The 20,992-nt window shown below is 44.2% G+C and overlaps 1 protein-coding gene across 1 annotated transcript in view; it reads right to left on the reverse strand.

Annotated features, from left to right (window-relative positions):
* The window catches only part of LOC142572925 (diuretic hormone receptor-like), a 218,389-nt gene that overhangs the window by 112,145 nt on the left and 85,252 nt on the right, over positions 1–20,992 (reverse strand). The window contains exon 3 of the mRNA XM_075682382.1: positions 18,447–18,735. Within this exon, the coding sequence (XP_075538497.1) occupies positions 18,447–18,732 (286 nt within the window). The 5' untranslated portion in view covers positions 18,733–18,735. The remainder of the gene's footprint in view (positions 1–18,446; positions 18,736–20,992) is intronic.

The raw sequence follows: 20,992 nt of genomic DNA on the forward strand, positions 1-20,992 counted from the left end.
TTCATTGATTACGAGAAATCGTTTGATTCTGTCGAAACCTCAACAGTCATGGATGCATTACGGAATCAGGGTGTAGACGAGCCGTATGTAAATATACTGAAAAATATCTGTAGCGGCTCCACAGCCACCGTAGTCCTCCATAAAAAAAGCAACAAAATCCCAATAAAGAAAGGCGTCGGGCAGGGAGATACGATCTATCCAATGCTATTCACAGCGTGTGTACAGAAAATATTCAGAGACCTGGATTGGGAAGAATGGGGGATAAAAATTAAGGGAGGATACCTTATTAACTTCCGATTATCTAATAATATTGCCTTGCTTAGTAACACAGCGGACCAATTGCAAGGCATGCTCACTGACCTGGAGAGGCCAAGCAGAAGGGTGGGTTTAAAAATAATCTGCAGAAAACTAAAGTAACGTTTAACAGTCTCGGATGAGAACAGCAGTTTACGATAGGTAGCGAGGCACTGGAAGTGGTAAGGGAATACATCTACTTAGGGCAGGTAGTGACGGCGGATCCGGATCATGAAACGGAAATAATCAACTATTAGAATGGGCTGGGGTGCATTTGGCAGGCATTCTCAAGTTATGAACAGCAGGTTGCCATTATCCCTCAAGAGAAAAGAGTATAATAGCTGTGCCTTACCAGTACTCACCTACGGGGCAGAAACCTCGAGGCTTATGAAAAGGGTTCTACTTAAATTGAGGACGACGCAACGAGCCATTGAAAGAAGAATGATAGGTGTAACTTTAAGGGATAAGAAAAGACCAGATTGTGTGAGGGAACAAACGCGAGGTAATGACATCTTATTTGAAATCAAGAAAAAGAAATGGGGGCATGGGCAGGACATGTAATGATGAGGGAAGATAACCGATAGACATTAAGGGTTACGGACTGGATTCCAAGGGAAGGGATGCCTAGCAGGGGGCGGCAGAAAGTTAGGTGGGCGGATGAGATTAAGAAGTTTGCAGGGACTACATGGCCACAATTAGAACATGACTAGGGTTGTGGAGAAGTATGGGAGAGGCCTTTGCCCTGAAGTGGGCGTAACCAGGCTGATGATGATGATGATGATGATGCTTGTTAGATCTTAAAATAGGACCGAATCAGCTCATCATAAAGTAGACGGCAACACTGCAAAATAGTTGACAATATTCGCAACCATATTTTTTGAGAAGAGGTCGGCTGCCTGAACAAGAAATGTTATGCTGCTGCGTGCTCGGTCATGTCGTCGCTATGATGATTGGTGGTGCGCTGTCACTGGAAGTCAACTCCGTATCTTGATGGAAATGGGACAGGGACGCGAGAGTAGGTAGATTATGACTTCAGAATTATTTGACCGCCTCCATGGAGGCGCAATAGAAGGCATATTGCAGACGACTCGCGCACGGCAACTGGCGGGTGGTTATGCTCCAGTATGTGCAATTTTGTTATGTTTTATTATTTAAGTAAACGTAAAGCTTCGGCAGGATTGAAGGGGATGCAGAATGTGAGCACTTGGAATGCGCTTTACGCATTGTTTTAGTCATTACTAGAAAATACGCACGATTTCATTAAATTCCGAACAAATTATTTCAGTTTATTTAAAGCATGGGCGTTGAACTTCGCGCATGTAATCTTTTATTGCGGTGTTTCGCACTCCATTCGATATTAGTGGTGTTACGTACTTGCGTTGTTTTCATACACGGTGCTTATTTAACCACGTTGATGGTTACAACCTGTGTTGACGAGTCCCTAGTGAATTTTTAACTGAAAGAAGAAATGCTGGTTTTCTTTCTTCTGACTAATCTTTTTTTTAATTTTTTAATTTTCACGTCCCTTTCAGAAAGAAGTGTACGTGACCCTATTTAACGGATGAATGCTCAAGTTATATAGAATGACAATGCGCTTGACTTCCAGAATCTACGTGGAGGAGAGATGTATGTTAGTAATAACAATATTTATGTTAAATTACATCCCAGGCGACAGGCATATTTCATCGCTGGTTGTCTTGCCCCCGCAAACGCAGTTGGGGCGTTGCACAGGCCAACAAGGACGAGCTCAGGAACTGTGGTCTCCCTAATGCACGCCGCAAGATTAATGGACAGCACCCGGCGCGTGAAAAGGACACTGAGCCCGACGCACCTCTGGGGACACATTGTTCATTAACCATTATTTCCGCGGAAATTGTCTTCTACCATATTCATCGCCGTCAGCCTCTAGGGGATGAGACTGAATAAGTAGCGCGCCAGAGTATGTTTGATTTCAATGAAATATACACATAATTACATATTGCGTTATGAATGAAAAATGGTACGTGGCGCAGCCCACTTGATAAGCCACATGGAGTAGCACCAATTAGAGCCCCGTAGGATGTGCCCGTCTAACGTGGACTCCATTATACTATATATATATATATATATATATATATATATATATATATATATATATAGAAACAGGGTGTTTCAGCGAACACTTTGACATTTTTGTAATGGTCACCGGTGGCAAATAGCGCAATTCTAGTTGCTGAGCCGGTCTACTCGAGGCTGCGGACACTGCTTGGAACAAAAAATTGAAATGAAAATAAACTAATTAACACGGATTCAGTAATTGGGTATTTAGGTAATTATCTTATGACCCATATCGCAATTTACAAATTATAGCAGTGGACTTCACAAGGCGGATCCCCTTGGAACGAATTGTCAGGACGACACCAGTTTCGAGATATAAATTCCCGAACTTTTCGGGGAATTGCATTGCGCCTTCCAGTTACTTGTGTGCTTCAGTGCATGAAACGACGTTTTCTTAACAAATCAACTGGAACTCCAATGCATTTCTCCGCAAAGTTCGGGAATTTATATCTCGAAGCGTGTCATTGAAAATTCGTTCCAAGTGGACGCGCCTTGCGAACTCCACGGCTAGAATTTGTAAATTGCAATAAGGGCCATAATGTAGTTAGTTAATTCTTAATTAGTGAATGTTTAATAATTAGTCGATATGGCATCTCAAGTATTTGTGCAAATATTGTCCGCCGCTTCAAGTAGACCATCTCATGAACTACAATTGTGATATCTGCCACTGGCAACTTGTAAAGATTTGTGAATGCGTTCGCTGAAACACCCTGTATATGAGGTATGTTAAAGAAAGCATTAAACCCTTGGTCAGCAGAAATACATATATTTATTGATTAGGAGGTACACAACTCTAATTCTCCTCAATGTTGTTTCTTTGGTAATGTACGCACTTCTCCCAGCGCACCCACCGATGTTGGAATCAATTCTGGAACGCGTATTTTGAAATGTTCTTTTTTTTTGGAAAACGGCTGTGTGGCATGTATTGGCTCCATGTTAAAGAAATCCAGGTGGTCAAAGTTATTCCCGAGTGTCTCTACTGGGGCGTGCCTCATAATCAAATCGTGGTTTTAGCAAGTGAAACCCCAGAAATAAATTAACCATTACTGAAATGGTTCCTTGAAAAATAACGCCTCAACTCGCGCGCTAAAATATATTTCCTTTTCCAAGTTATTTCCACGACCTATACCCCTATCTTAATTTGTAAAAGGCTAGTCAAAAAGAGCATACAAGGGTTGACCTTCCCTGAAACCTAAGTAAACTTTGTTTAAAGAAAGAAAAAGCCTCGTGAAAACTACTTCTCAGCATAAATGTAAGAGTGAAAAGAACGCAATGTCAGACCAAAATGAAAGCACTGACGGGGGCATTTTCATAGCTCTGCGACCTTAGCTTTATGCAACAGAAGGACCAACGTTATAAACCAGTACAACAGCATTGAAGAAAAAAAAAACTATGCCGGAGCATTATATTATCCGGACGTTTTCATAATAAGTCGTCGAAAAAAACAAGACAAGACAAAGATAAAAGAGAATTTGCAAGGAAACAGATAGAAACGCGCTACTTCGAACCGAAGGGATTCTCGTTTTCAGTGGCTGACGCGGCTATCATTGATTGAGTGGAAACATCGTAATGCTAATGCGTTGCGCGTATATCGTCGTGCATCGACGGGTGTGCTTTAAAACAAGCGCCATACTCGTTTACATAGAAGTGTGAGGCAGAGTTTATATGAGCAGAACAACAAGAATGTGAAGCTTAGGAATTTCAATCACGCACGTGTAGGTTTCCGCGCCGGTGATAGGTTTATGCAATGCATCAGGCACTCCTATCTCTGCAAATGCTCCACTACGGAGTTATGCTGCACACACTCCTGACGGCCGGCCATCGGATGTTGAAAGGGATTAAGGCAACAAGGACCTCGATTAGATTTCTTTTTCAGCATCTGCCATCGTTGCAACAAAGAGTATCTGTCATTCTGATGAGGAATTGTGATGCGTTTGCTAAGCTTTCCATGATGCACTTGGGACAAGAAACGATTGAGGCCCCATCGGGAGATGTGCAGCTGTGGTTATAGCCCTAGTAACAGATTAGGATTCTGCAAGAGACGGTTCTTGGTTGCTTCTGATCATAATAATGGTTCCAGTATGGACAGAGTGTGCTATTATCAGTGCAGTGGTGAAAAAAAACTATATTTGCTGTTTTCTTAAATGTGCAATCGTGAAATGACATGATACAGAACCTTATTATGCATCCTGTTCGGCAAATAAGTTTTTAAATGCGTAAGCATTTCTATGCCAAACCCATGAGAAATTTTTCCGTCACCGAAGACAATGCATTGACTATACCCCCCTTAATAATTGGCTCATACCTCGTTAGATAATGGCTCAGAGCTACATAAGGCAGAGCCTACAAGCGCCCAGCAAAGTGAAGCGAAGAGTGCATACGATATTCAAATTGACATTTAGAGAAAGAATGGAGATGGGCAGGTCATGTAATGCGCCGGTTAGATAACTGTTTGATCATTATGGTTACACAACTGGTACCAAGAGAAGGGAAGCACTGTCGAGGACGGCAGAGGACCAGGTGGGGCGACGAAATTAGGAAATTCGCGAGCTCTAGTTGGAATCAGTTGGTGCAGGACCTGCGTAATTGGAGATCGCAGGGAGAGGCCTTCGTTCCTGCAGCGGAGGAAGATGATGATGATGATGTACAAAAGGCAGAACTGCATACGTTTCAGAAAAGAACAAGCTGAAAAGAAGCGTCCAAGCCATCAATACAACATTTCATACGCCCCTCAGCAAATGTAGTGGTGATTTTGCAACTGCTTCACTAAATTAGCTCTAATTTATCCTACTTAACACCAAAGGTGAAGGGCTCGAGTGCGTTAATTGACGATATCTTATTAACGCTCGCTCATTAACTTCACCTTAAGTAACACCAACAGTCAGGGGTGCCGTAATGAGCTCTATTTTCATTAAACCTGCCTTATCATGTTCGCTATCGACAATGATAAGCGAACGACCTATGAGGGTTGATAAAGGTTTATACTGATCGGATCAAGTTCCATAAAATTGATAATGACACCGGGCTACGTGGAGATGGGCAAGTGGCACAATGCTTACGCATACTTATACAACTCGCACTGGAGTTTCTGCGTGAATTTTTAAAGAATAGTCTAAGAGTTCCGGCATTATTAGTTAACTTTACGCATCCCTTTCAATAATCTCAGGTTTTCTGCTTACTGGAACAGTACCGAGCTAGTTTAATGTGACGATTCTGAGATTGCAATGTTGTTCCGTCAGTGGCGCGAACGGTGAAGAATGAGAAAGGAATTTCATCGACTTAAGGAATACCTACGTCAAACTGGCATAGTATTATTGGCGCAAAATATCAACCCGGTGCTATATTGCAATAAATTAGAGCCAACTATTTCGTTTATGTAGGTAAAACGTTTTGGATCAGTCATAAATGCCTACAATTACTCTGACATGCGATTATTTGCCTTTCAGCGACTAAAGAAACAGTGAATTTGTCTGGTGAATTACACCAAGCATGTTTTTTTCAGGCTTATGCTGCGTACAATAATCTGATTCTGTATTCAAGAAATATACTGCTCTAAGACCTGCTGAAAACTGTACTCCTGTACCATATGAGCAGCAAAAACTGAAGATTTTGGGAGCAGGGCTAATTATGAATAAAAGAAGAGATTGCATTGAAGGAAATAAAGCAGACCAAGAAGAACGAAGCATCACTGCAGAGAACAATGGTTGCTACAAGCACTCACTGAAAGCGAAATCAGTTGAGACTAGTTTAACGAGGTTAAAACACGCATTCTGCAAAAGAAAATGTGTACACATTTCCTTAACTGATAGAAGCGATTTGATTATACAACTATACCGCTTCCATACATTTTAAGAAAAAGCAGACAGTATTAGTTGAAGTCGACCGATTTGTTATGGGGAACGAAAATAATAAATCAAGCAGAGCTGTGTCTTAACTTGGCTAAACTGAGCCAATTACATGAGGAGTCGCTCGCATATTCTCTGCGCGCTGCTTTATATTTAGTGTTCGCTATTTTCCGTGCATATTTGAATGTCCGCGCGCGAGCACACGTGTTTGTGGGAACGCAAAGTGTTGTGCAGGATAACAAAATAGAATACATTTCGACATCGCAGCTGACCTTTTCTGGGTACTAGTCGAAGTTCTTCTATTATTCTTTCTTTCTGTGTTTTAATCATAAATCGACCCGCCGTGGTTGCTCAGTGGCTATGGTGTTAGGCTGCTGAGCACAAGGTCGCGGGATCGAATCCCGGCCACGGCGGCCGCATTTCGATGGGGGCGAAATGCGAAAACACCCGTGTACTTAGATTTAGGTGCACATTAAAGAACCCCGGCTGGTCGAAATTTCCCCAGTCCTCCACTACGGCGTGCCTCATAATCAGAAAGTGGTTTTGGCACGTAAAACCCCATAATTTAATCGTAAATCGACACAAAATCATAACAAGAATGCACTATCTTCGGCACTAGCGAACAAAAACAACGGGATAGTCTTTACGGAAAACTGGGTTGAACTTGCCTAAAGTTGTTCGCTTTAAAACCTGGGGAGCAATTCTGGTTACCTAGTGTATCCCAAATATCTGACACAACTGCTTGACCTTGATAGCTATTAAAGCTTATTTGAAGCGGTAAACGTGTCGTCGGTCCTCGTGTCGTCATGCTTACTTGGCACGAAAAGCCGCAAAAAAAGATTTATTTGTCCCCACGGGTTCACGACGCCGCACAGCAGCACGGTCTTACGTTATAGAATGACCTGCTCCAACCCACCCGAGTGGGAAACTGCGTGTCGAGGGACACCAATCCTGATCTCGCGTTCACTCGAGAAGTGCGAAAGGCCAGGTGGACCCGACTCCCGTACACGCTAGCGAGCGATCACCACATAATCAAATCGAGGTTGAACAATCTCACCGCGCGCCGAAGACAGGAAAGGCACGATTCACTGACTGGAACGCGTATAGGAATGAGCTTGACAACGATTCGGAAATCAAAGACATTGAAGCTTGGCTGAACGGTACCGTAGGGGCGGCTGATGGCCACACCAGGACCATTCACCTAGACCAGGACAATCCGGCGGTCGATAATCACCTACTGCTCTTATGGGAGGCTCGGCGATCGCTATTCAAACGATGGCGACGCCAAAACCTCAACCGCAAGCTCTAGCGCCGAATTGCCCTAAAAATCATGCAGGCACAGGAGTACACTGAACAGCTGGGGAGTCAGAACTGGCGTTCCCTCTGCGACGAACTTCAAGGGACCCTTGAAGGACAAAGAAGACTTTGCATATACTTCGAGCCCTGGTCGCCCCACACTAAAACCTAACAAAGACATACAATTCACCGACTAATCCACAACTATGGTGGCACACACTGCAAGAACTTCAGACGAAGCTACACGGCTCAGCTAACCCACAAACCATTGCCACCAATCTTACCAACCCCAAAGAGCACGAAGGAGCGCCGAACGAAGAGCTAGATAGGCCTTTCACACAGGAGGAGTTACAGGCGGCCCTCTCTAGGCTAACACGCAATACGAACCCGGGCAAACACACAGTCACCGACAAGCACCTTCGACACCTACCCCCTGGGGCGCTGACGGCTCTCCTTCGGTACTATAACGACTGCCGGATTAAGGGCGAGCTACCAACAGCCTCGAAACACCCGGAGGTAACCATGGTACCCAAGCCAAACAAACCCCTCTCCATCGCAAGTCTCAGCCCTATCTCACTTACATCCTGCGCCTGGAGACTGCTTGAACACATGGTCAACAAACGGCTCACCTCACATCTCGAGGAAAACGATCGCTATCCGCACACCATGTTCGGCTTCCGCCAGATGCTCTCCACGCAGGACGTCCTCTTCCAGCTGAAGGAAGATATTCTTCACCGTTTGAGCAAACACAGCAAGTCTTCCATTCTAGGTCTAGACATAAAGGGCGCCTTTGATAACGTGAGCCATGGAGCCATTCTCCGTAACATAGAAGATATCGGCTGCGGTGTCAAAACATACGCCTACATGCGCGTTTTCATCACCAACCATATGGCCACGGTGGGGATTGCCAACCTCCGGAGCAAACCATTTCACCTACCTAACTGGGGTACGCCACAAGGTTCGGTAGTCTCGCCACTCCTCTTCAACGTGGTCCTCCTCTAACTTCCCCACCTCCTAGACACCGTTCCAGGGATATTCCATGCTCTATATGCAGATGATATCACATTGTGGACGAGAGGCGTGAGCACGGGAGAACAGGAGACCCGTCTTCAGGAGGCGGTCAACATCATCGAATGGTATCTCAACACCTGCGGCTCCCCTGTGCCCGGATAAATCCGAGCTGTTAGTACTCCGGGCAGGTACCCGGGGCCGGTCCCCAAGCCACGACGTACCGGACCCACAAGTCCTTCTTCAGGGAGTCCCGATACCGAAGGTCGGCTCACTTCGAATTCTCGGAGTCCATATACACAAGGATGGGTCCGGCTCCGCCACACTCCCCAGGCTACACAACACCGTGGCACAGCTGACTCATCTGATACGTCGGGTGGCCAATTGCCGCAATGACCTCAAAGAACATGACACCTTGCAAATGGTACACGCCCTCCATTACAGCAACATTACATACGGAACTCCTTGCCTCAACCTGAAGACAGCCGAGAAACAAAAGCTAAACCTCCTAATATGAAAGGCCAGGAAGCTTGCCCTAGGACTGCCGACAACCGCCAACACTGACCGATTGCTTCGCATGGGAGTTCACAACTCCTGGGGAGAACTCGCAGAAGCGCACCTCATTAACCAGATCGAGAGACTCAAGCTCACAACCACAGGCCGAGCAGTCCTCCGACGCACAGCATACGAAGCCAACCTAGAACTCGATGGCGAACGTAAGGAAAGGATCTCGTCGAAGCTCCGACAATGTCTACAAGTTCTTCAGATACCTCGAAACATGCATCCAGAACACCCTCGAGGCAGACGGCTCGCCAGGGTAAATGCCATAAGACACAAGCACCGTAATGACCCACTGGCGCGCTACGTTGACGCAGCCAAGTATCCGGGCCGAAACGCCTTCGCCATCAGCGTCACAGACCACAAGGGTACGACAATGGCGTTGGCGACCATTCTCGCCAAACGCGCCGACACAGCTGAAGAGGCCGCTATAGCACTCACGACCCATACAAACGAGGATTCCATAGTAGACTTCACCGACTCTCAAACAGCGGCACGTAGCTACATGAATGGCAGGATCACCATAAAAGCGATCAATATACTGAAACGTGGCGACACTCCTCCCCCCTACACCTGAATCATATGGGTTCAGGGATACGAGGGACTCGAGGGGATTGAAGCGGCACACACCGCGGCCGGGCCTCCCTGCGTCAACCGGGCCTCCCTGCACGAGATTCTAGGCATGTCCCACCCACCCAAATCAGCGGAGTAAACGGAAATACTGCTAACTTATCAAGCACTACTGCAGCCCTATCGGCTTGGACGCAGGGTATAACCTCCACCACATCCAAAACTAACGAGAAACGAAGGCACCGACTACAGGCGACTCCTGAGCAATACATTTATTCATGGAAGCTTACTGCATAATTTCCACCAGACGCTATACAGCTACACCTGTGCACACTGCAACGTGCCAGACAGCCTGGCGCACCTCCTACTGCAATGCAAGAAAACCCGAGAAACTATCACAGCGGCACAACTAGTAGCAGCAGACGCAGACCCGAACCTTCTCGCTAAAACGTGGGAGGCTGCGATCTCCAAGCCGGACCTGGTCGACCAGCGCGAACTCGTCGCCCGGGCCCGGAGGGCGATCCAAGCCAGAGGGTTCCTGGAATAAGGGACCCTCCCACCTCGCCTGACAAGTCACTGCTTCAGATAAAGGTTTCGCTCTCACTCTCTGGCCTCATCAGCAATTCGATCTCAACTTATTCAAGGTAAGGGTTTCAGGGATGGGACAAACCAACACCCTTAAGAACAGAATAATTTTCACCTTGAAACAAATCCTCTCCCCCCCCCCCCACGTCCAGGTGGTGCATTGTCTTCATTCCTTCTTCTTTGGGACCCAGCTTAGGTGCGTGTGCTCTGCGCCTTGCTCTGTCTATTTAAAGGCTTTATAAGCCATATTTAAGAATTACTCAAACAGGAACACTTCGCAACGATCACACTTGGTTAATAAAATGTTTATATTATTGACTGCTCAAAAGGGATGCAAACTAAGTATTCTAGGAGACAGATCAAGCGTTTACTTGTTCGTTTACTACTTTATAAAAAATAGCAAAGAGTAAACACAAGACATAAAAGGATTCCTGACCCCGGATGCCCGCCCCGTATTTATCAAGGAAATCCGTCTCTGACACTGAAATAATTGTGAAGGCGACTGAAAAGAACACACCTCGAAGTTTTAGACGACATGGCACACGTGCACGATCACATGTCTCATTATTACTTCTGGACATTCCAAATCATACTGTATGGCAGTCAATAAAACCAGCGGAAGTACACAGGAAGTTCTTCTTTTAATATATATATATATATATATATATATATATATATATATATATATATATACATATATATATATATATATATATATATATGTATGTATGTATATACCTTAATGCTCTAGCATTAAGGGCCCCGTGTCGCAGAAAATTCGGTCTAGGCGTCGGTATCCGCGGCCGAGCAAATCATCCCGAACCACGCATATTCCATACGGAACTAAAGTTCTTCTATCACGAAAGTTGCTCATACATTGCCCTGCGTTCTTCACGAAGTTACTCCTCGGAATTTTGAGAATGGCAACCAACATAGAAAGGCTAAGGGCGAAAGAACAACAGAGGATCGGCCCACGCGAGAGGTCGAGTTTCTACCAGAAAGCTCGCTTTCGTGCACAAATTTCGCCGCCAGTGTTTCCCGTTATTAAGGTTATGTGTAAGCTGCAATTGCCCCGAAGCGCGATACGCAATCAGGGATCTGGCAAAAGGGTTCCCTTTTCTTGATATTTATTTTCAGCTCTGCATTACTCAGTTCTTCAAGGACTTCGGATACGTGAATCACGTGGCCACACCTTCTTCTGAAGTACACTATGACATCATCAACGTACAAGTTGCAGCACTTTCCTATCTAGTCCTTTAGACAAGAATTCTTTTGTTTAAACCAGGTCCCAGTATTTTTCCACCCGAAGGGAAACCTCTTGTTCTTTATATATCAAAGCATACAACGAATGCTGTTAACTTCTAGGTTTCTTCTTTCTTTAATAGAACCTGCCAGAATCCTTTACATAGGTCTATTCTTCAAGAATATTTGTGCCCACCTGTCTCGTCAAATATTTCTGCTACGCTGAGCAAAGGAACAAGGAAGGGTGCTGCTTGTTTGTAATATATATATATATATATATATATATACACGGGTGATTTTTAAATATATTTTCTGGGCGCTTTTTGCTACAAATTTCTGGGTGCGGCTTTTACACGGGGGCGGTCATTACACGAGTATATGCGGTGTGTGAGCGCAAATATTTTGCGTAAGCCAAAGCGCATACATTAATTATGCAAACAGCCTTTACATGGCTATCTGCATTTTGAAATAAATATATTTATACTTCATCGGTCGTTACCTACAATTTCGCATTTCATGAAGTAGCTTTTATTTGCGTACTGGGCCTCACAGATATATTGATCATATTTCATTTCATTTATTTTCCCCTTAAAGGCCCGAAGGCATTACATAAGGGGGGAGCGAAATCAAGGTGAAAGAGAAAGAATAACTTGACAAAAGAGAACAATAACAAAAAAAGAGCATGTAACAGTTAAATGTTCTTGTCACGCGTATACAATACAAAGTAAAATTCACGGGATTGAAACACGAGAGAAAAAAAATATAGATATATATATATATATATATATATATGAAACACTCAATTAATACACGAGAAAAATACAGTGAAAAAGGCATCACACGGAAACCAAGTAAAAATAAGAAATAACCAGCAGTTCAGAGTGCCGAATTGAATATGACAGGAACCTTTTGCCCTCATGAAAAATGGTCATTTAGTTTATCCCGGAATGATTTGCGGTCAGTGCATGATGCGATGGTATTTGGCAGGCAATTCCACAGTGCTATCGTGTCCGGAAAAAATGATGACTTTTGCGCTATGGTGCGACAATTGATGCGTGCGTTGCTATGGTCATGGCTTAGGCGGCTAGACGTCCTGTGCGGGGGTTGCAGCTTTTCGTGTCTCGTGCGTGAGTGATAGTAGAAATGATGAAGAAGACGGAGGCGATATATAATGCGGCGTGACTCGAGTGATGGGATGGCCAGGGAGTGTTTCAGCGCGGTAATACTGGTTTTTCTTGAATAGCATTATGATATAAATCGGACGGCGCGATTCTGCCCGGCTTCAAGGTCAGCGGCGAGGCACGCTTGTGATGGGTGCCAAATGGATGAGGCATATTCTAGTTTTAGGCGAATGAATGTTATATATGCTAGTTTTCTTATGTCGGGGGATGCGGCCTTCAAATTACGGCGCAGGTATCCGAGTGTGCGAGAGGCTGCAGCGTAGATGTTTTGAACGTGAGTTACCCATGATAGCGATGGTGTTAGATGGAGGCCAATATATCTGTAGGATAATGAGGAATCAATGGAAAATGAGCCAATACTGTATTGGTGCAGATTCACGGTGCGTTTTCTGGTGAAAGACATGGATTTGCATTTTTTAATGTTTAAGGAGAGGAGGGATTTATCGCACCAAGAGGAGACAGTGTCAAGATCGGACTGAAGAAAAGATGAATCGCTGGTTGCCCTAATCACTCTGTATATCACGCAATCACCGGCATGAACGCCAACCACACGACAATAAAATTTGGAACCAATTGTATTTTTAGCAGCTTTCTGAAACAGCCTCATATATGTTTATATCAGCATTAGAGTAGTTAATACTGCTTAATAACAAAGCTTTCTGTTATCATCTCACGGACACAATGCCAATGCAGCGTTTGTAGAGTACAATAAACAAGACACCTTTCAGTGAGCATCAGTGCTTTTCCTTTTACAGAGCCCTTTTTTTCATGCTTGATACAAACCCCACACAACCATTAAGGAGAGATTGGGTACCTCTTGTTGGCAGTGCACTATTACAACAGCGCATGGAATAATATTAAGGGATAAATTGCGTGCTCTTGACAAAAGGCCACACTCAGATGAAAAAAAAATTATTTGGGTGCTGTCGAATAATAATACAGCAATGTTGTGCAGATTATCTGGAACTGTAAGCAATTCCGGATATTTGCTATAGAGAAACGTAACATGTTCCGCTGCTTCAACATAAATTGTGTTGTATGAAAATGTTCTTGTTGCCGGCAGTTTAATGTTTCTGTGAAGTGCGAACTGTCCTATATCTTGTTACAACTGTGGAGGCTAAACTTTTGTACTATATTGTGTTATGTACTGTGCACTCATTAAGTATAGATGAGAACTTCAAGTGACTGCGCTATAGTCTCATTTTCGTTATATTTTTTATGGTCTTTAATTGTTTGGTGAACAATTTATGTATGGCGTGGCATACAACATGCTAAATTTAACTTTCTCTCCACTATACTCCTATATGTGCGTCAGTCGTTACGGCTTCTATTTATATCCTATTTTATTATTGAACCTTGCTTCTTTGTTTAACCAGAAATATGTCGGGTACGTATTGTCAGGATAAGCGAGATGGGAGAATCCTGTACCGCTAATGTTTGCCGACATCTTCTACACATGCTCCAAGTTACAAGAAAAATATTACAAAACGGCCGCGGACCGCCGCTGGCTCGTGAGTTGGCATACTGGCTTTGACCGCTGTGACCACGAAGGGTATATGTCCTGCGGACATTGTCGCTCTTATACATGGAGCGCTGATTTACAGGCCGGTAATATTACTACCACACACTATCAAGATGTCTGACAGGTCTGTATTCGCGTGAAGACTTTCTGACGTGCAACGCTTTCTATTAAAATTTATTTTGGCAATTGTGCCTACGCACGCAAGATTTGTGGTTTTTTTTCTCTCTCTCTCAGTTTGGCATCCGAAATGAACGGAAGTACGGCCGGTATAATGTTTCAAATCATTTTTTCGCTCAATAAAATATTTTTCGTATCATCTACCGCTCACAACAGGCCGGCTTAGTTGATAATGTAGGCGGAGCACCGCTCGTTAGAGAGACACCAGCTCACATGAAATAGAGCCACCCCATAAAATGCCCAACCACCCCTTGTCTAGTTTAATTGGTTGGCATGGCGCACAGCATTTGGCTTCGACGATTAGCCCACTCTTGGATTCGGTAAGTCTGGTCGGCTTGCAGAAGACGGGCGCAGCCCTATTACCAATTGTTGTGGTGGAAGCTTTTGCAGGAGTCCTTAGAAACCTTCCGTCGTCTCGTCCTCGTGAGGAACGCCACCAATCAATCCGCGCCTGAAGAACACGCCGGCTTTGGAACACGAGCATCCCACTGACATCGAGGGAGAGTCGCTTGAGAAAAAAATGGAAGGGAATCCTCTTCTTCGACTGCCAAATTTCTCGGACTGCCAATTTCACGCCACCTAAGAGCCATGTCTATATCATAATGACTCACTGCACTAAAAGATGACGGCCACCATGGCGTCCAGGTAAACGATCCATTATTTCTGCACCACATTCTTTTCTTACGACCACTTCAAACCTCCCAAAAAAAGCCTTTGTAATACTCGCTGACCATTCTAACACCATAACACTTAATTCTAATCTACAAGGCACATAGCGTACGCAAGCTAACCAGTACGACACCTTGTCAATATAGTGGCGCAATTTGCGCAGCTAAAGTTGTGTTGTCGTTTACAGTAGTCGTTAGACCAGGCACAAATGGTAGGGTTATGACAGGTCTCTTTTCGGAAGTTCCGCTGTCCATAAATTCGTTTTAATGTTTTTAACTCGTTTATACATAATAATGTTTTTTTTAAATAGGAACTAAATTGCATACCCAACAGTGGTCACCTAGCGCTTAGCACTAGCAAAATTGTAAGATATGTTACAATTACATAATTATATCAAAATCGTAAGGTAAATTCTAAATAAACTGCACCACAGCACTCTGCGCGGGTCCCTGCCTCTCAACTAAAATTGGCGCCCTGCATTGCTCGCTGCGTGAATGTAAGTAAAATTGCTCAAATTGTATTCCGCATAGCCCCTTTGCAAGATGACTAAACAATTATGAAGCCACTACCGTACCCGGAATGAGTGCTTTGACGTTTAACGCCATTCTGAAAACTAAAAACGTCATGCTGCGATCGCAACGACCACCGAACATAGTAGTCGCCGTCTTCCCTGGATTGTAGTACGGCGGCGTACACACTTCGTTCAGGAAACGCTTGTACGAGCTGCTATTACGGTGCACAAGGAAGCCGCCAACGCGAAATGTTTGCACCAAAGCGCAAATGTGCTCCAGTGTATCGAGAGACACATTAAGGTCGGCTGAAGAAGATTCCACAGAAAGCTTTTTTGTTTCTTTCCTTCACGTTTTAGTTAACGCAAACTAAATCCCCCGTAAGGTCGGGTCAAGTATACGATTCCAATCGATATGTTTAAGAGTGAATTAAATCATTATCACGTATTCCTGCAACAAAAATATATATCTGGAGTGTTGGTTAGTACAATCTTAGCAAATTAACTGTTTGGTCATAACACAAACATAAGCTGAGTTTACGAAGGGAACAGAGATTACAGCATCTAGCGTTAGCCACGTTAACTGTATATAGCCGCAGATAAGCAACACTAAACATATACGTGTATGAAAAAGGGGCAAAACCTGACAAAGTCGCTTGTAGTCATCTGAAGTTGGCGCGTGTGTGGGCGAGCATACAACGCCTCATGCTTTCAAAAGAGAATTCAGGAAGGAGAAACTAAAGGTGACAAAGTGATTTCATGGAATATTTCCGGCGGTCGTATACAATGAAGGAAAATTGCATAACTTTAAACAAATAAATATGCGGTTGCCCCATTTTATATAGCACTGCAGCGGCGAAAGCCCTGTCTAATCTTGTTTGGCAATCTTGATTAGACGTGAGCAAACACCTGCGAACAAGATAAAGAATAAATCCAACAGAAGATTGCGAGGCAGGACGACACGCAGGTTACGCCGGAAACTACATGGCCATCTCCTGAGAGCGATACCGGAAGGGCTTCTGTGCCATTCGGTTGGAGATTCACTCTCAGAGTACCATTGCGGTCGGGCTAGGGCCAATCTGAGTTCCAGTAATTGAGGTGGAATAATGTAAAGCTGAGAGAAGCTCTCAGTAAGCAGTGTCGCCACTGCAGAGGTGCTCTTGCGGACATGGGGGCAGCTCAGCCGATGCATCTCGACAGAAAGGCGCGACCCTCTGGGCTTTCTTTGTCGTGGCATTATAACGGGAGCCGGAAATATCGTCGGCTAAAGCCTTCGGAGCGACGCTGGAAGAACTCAAATATGCACCGGGCTCAATCGTTACTCGGCCAGAAGTAGGATTTTCGTAGCGCCGTTCTCGTGGGTCAGGCTGTCTCTTGCTGACTGGTATTTGCCATTGCTGTCCCTGCCAACAAGGCAGATTTGGGATATATATATATATATATATATATATATATATAAAGAGAGAGAGAGAGAGAGAGAGATACCTTGATCGATCCTACAAGGTAAACAAAACCAGTGTTTAATCTGAACAGTTTCGACCGGTGGACCGGCCTTCACGGCGTTTATATCAGTTTTTTTTTAACGCCTATGAAAACCGATCCAGCGGTCGAAACTGCAGAAATTAAGCACTTGTTCCGTTTACCTTGTATCATAGCTCAAGTGATTTACCTTTCAAAGGCAGCCTGCAGAAGTTGTCGCTAATTATTAGTGTATCTATCTATCTATCTCTCTCACAAAAACTATATATATATATATATATATATATATATATATATATATATATATATATATATATATATATATATATATATCTATCTGTGTGTAGGAAAGAGACGACGAACCTTTTGGAAGTAAGACTTGTTTACGTAATGTTTTCGGCTGGTGAACCAACCTTCGCGAGAGTACAGTGCCCTGTACTCCACGTGACATATACCACGAGACATACCCGCATGCGCGCCGTGATTGCAGCGCTCCCAAATTGTCACCGTACAAACGAACATAGATAGCATCTAGCAGAACATGCTGCCGCTTATAAGCGACAGGGCAGTGACTAAGGCGTTGGCTGGGCGATTTACGCCACCGATGTGCTTCCCTCGTGGCGATTAAATATAGCGATAAGAAGATGCAGCGGCAGCACACCCGGGCAAATGTTATGTTCGTTTGTGCATGGAATGCTGCTTGGGAGCTGTGCAATCACGGCGCTCAAGCGGACATGTCACGTGGTGGTTCTTTTTTTTTTATTTCGCGGGCATCTGCAGTAAGCTGAAAAACACTAATGCTTCATAGATTAAAATAGAGAAACTGCTTATTTGGACGATTTGCAAACCGCTCGGCAACTTTCTAAGTGGAATTGCTTTCCTAGTTTCGTTGGTTCAGGGGTTGCCTAAATATTTAAGACTAATTATCGTAATAAGGAAAATACAAGAATAGCGTGACACACTACATACAAAAGAGAGCACCATGCATTCGGTCGCGTCGTCTTAGGGTGCATCAGTGTAATTTCGAACTCTGGCTAAAGTTAGCTGAAACACCGTTTATACTCGAACCACTCGCATACTGTAGGGAATGATGCACACGAAAAAAAATTACGATCTTGCGAGTTTACTGCAGCCACACTGTGGTGGCTGTTTCGTAGCAATATATATATATATATATATATATATATATGTATACATATATACATATATATATATATATACGCTGTATACTTTAGCTGCGCATCTGGCCCTAAGAGTACTGGTGCGCTGCTGTGTTTAGGCTTTGTCGGACAAGTGGAGACTATGGCAAGCCATGAAAATGTCCAAGTATCGCTTAAGACTAAGACTCACTCAAAAATGTCCCAGAACCATCCGGTGCGCGGCTGTTGAATTCAATGGTGCGAAAGGAAACTCACCTGCACTTCGGTTGACGTCGGACAGGTAGCACTGAATCTCCGCCGCTGAAGCCGTCGGTACAGGAATGGTAGTGTCATTGGACGCCGGGAAGAGAGCCCACGGTAAAGAAGGCGAAGACGTGTTGACGCTGTACGAGTCTTTGCCGGAAGCGGGTGGGAGCACCGCAACTTCCGGTTGCGCAGGCACCATGGGCTCAGAGATGGCGCTCCCGTTGACCGCTAAAGGAGCAGAGACATTTGCGACCGGCTGTTGATCGTAACCGGCCACTCTTGCTTCTTCGCCCATTCTCTGCGCCCAAGTAAGAAAAGAACAAAAAACGCACGCATATAAGTAGCGAAGTAACCTTCGTAGATTACAATTACTGATGCTTTCAGTGTCTGGGTAAATTATTGTGCACGCGGTATGGTTCCTCATGCGTTGTAGGTTAAGTTGACGCCAGTAACGATTGCAGTGTTTTCTCGGAGATAACATTGACATTCCTTCTTTACCTAGCGTCACAAGTAGCACCTGCGTGGCTTACAACGAAATAGCGCTCACCGCGCACATTCACGCACACCACCGTACACAATATTGTGTATAGAAATTGTAAGGACGACGCTCGAGGCGCATTTACACCTTCTGCGCCACGGCGGCCATGGTGCGAAGAATCGAGGTGGATGCGTCACTAACGCTCTGGTTAATCGACTCGGCAGTGGAGCCTGCCCAGCGTTACGTCTTCTGCTGCTGGCGTGAGCCTTGTAGGCACGCACACTACAGGCACGGTATACCGTAGCTACGGATTTGCTTTTTTGTAAGCAGTTGTCCGAGCGGAACAGACATTGAACCTCAAGCGAACGTTTAGTATAGCGGGTGCCTTTTCCGAACAACCGTTAATTGCACTTCGGTCCCTCGAGGAGGGCACATGTGCCGTGTCGGCTACTGAACAGCACTTTTGATTGCGGTGGACGCGGTATAAGCTGTGAATCTGGGACCTAACAAGTGCGAGTGACACGCATTTCGCTCACATTTACCACTAAATTCCTACTGAATGTTTTGTTCAGTGTTACTTTATAAGCTCTTTCATAATGCAGCGTTAACAGAAGAAATACATAGTGAGCGATCATGTGCTTCGTCATGCGCAGACCATACCAAGAAAATGGACGTTTCTTTTTTTAAAACACTGCTCACTTGCTGGCTCTTAACGTTACGCTTAACATTTTTTTTCGTCCCACCGCTCTCTGTGCCGCCCTTAACTTGTTCTCGAGCTTTTTTGTTAACCTCCGAATACATGCTCCGTATGTTACGTCCCTTACGACATGATGATGTCGTGAATACGGTGACGCAATTTAGCTTACTATATATGCATTTAAACTGGCCCTTGTCTGAACATTCCTTTGATGTGGGCATGTACCAATAGCTTCAGCAGGCATTTTTCCGTCATTCAGGAATGCCCAACAAAAGTATATTTATTAGAACTCCACCGACTTCGCCATTAGCAATATGATTTCGTCTGCGAGTATTTCCTACCATATCAAGTAATCTATTCCTTTTGTAGGGACTCATGCACAGAGCTGTGTGTGGCCGAGCCGGTAGCGGCAACCGTACTTGATAGGGTTTTATGCGAAAGTTCTAATCTGTTACGTTCCTGCAATCAACAAGTGAGTATAAAAAAAGGACTGTCGAACTGGAAACGTATATATACATATATATATATATATATATATATATATATATATATATATATATATATATATATATATAGTAATAATATTTGGGGTTTTACGTGCCAAAACCACTTTCTGATTATGAGGCACGCCGTAGTGGAGGACTCCGGAAATTTTGACCACCTAGGGTTCTTTAACGTTCACCTAAATCTAAGCACACGGGTGTTTTCGCATTTCGCCCCCAGCGAAATGCGGCCGCCGTGGCCGGGATTCGATCCCGCGACCTCGTGCTCAGCAGCCCAACACCATAGCCACTGAGCAACCACGGCGGGTATATATATATATATATATATATACATATATATATATATATATATATATATATATATATGTATATATATATAGGGGTTTTCTTCAAAGTTCAGCACGCAGGACCCGACGTAACATACACAGGAAAGAGACGACGAACTTTTTGGGAGACTTCTTTTACTTAACGTTTTCGGCTGGTGGACCAGCCTTCGTCAGAGTACAGTACTCTGTACTCTGACGAAGGCTGGTCCACCAGCCGAAAACGTTAAGTAAAAGAAGTCTCCCAAAAAGTTCGTCGTCTCTTTCCTGTGTATATATATATATATATATATATATATATATATATATATATATATATTCAGAACGTAAGAATCCACCGACCAATGAACCGAAGGAGGGTATAGTGTAATTATTCCAGTTACTAATTCAATTAAATAAGTGATAGACAATTGGAAACGAAAGTGCATGAAGAAACCGGCCGCAGATAGTATACAAACTCACGTCTTGGCAGTACGTGTGCGATGTTCTGACCACTTGACCGACCGCCATGTTGTTTTCGCAACCACTTCCTGGGGTACTTATGTTTCTCTACT

The sequence above is a fragment of the Dermacentor variabilis genome, chromosome 2 (genome assembly GCF_050947875.1).
Source record: "Dermacentor variabilis isolate Ectoservices chromosome 2, ASM5094787v1, whole genome shotgun sequence".
NCBI lineage: Eukaryota > Metazoa > Arthropoda > Arachnida > Ixodida > Ixodidae > Dermacentor > Dermacentor variabilis.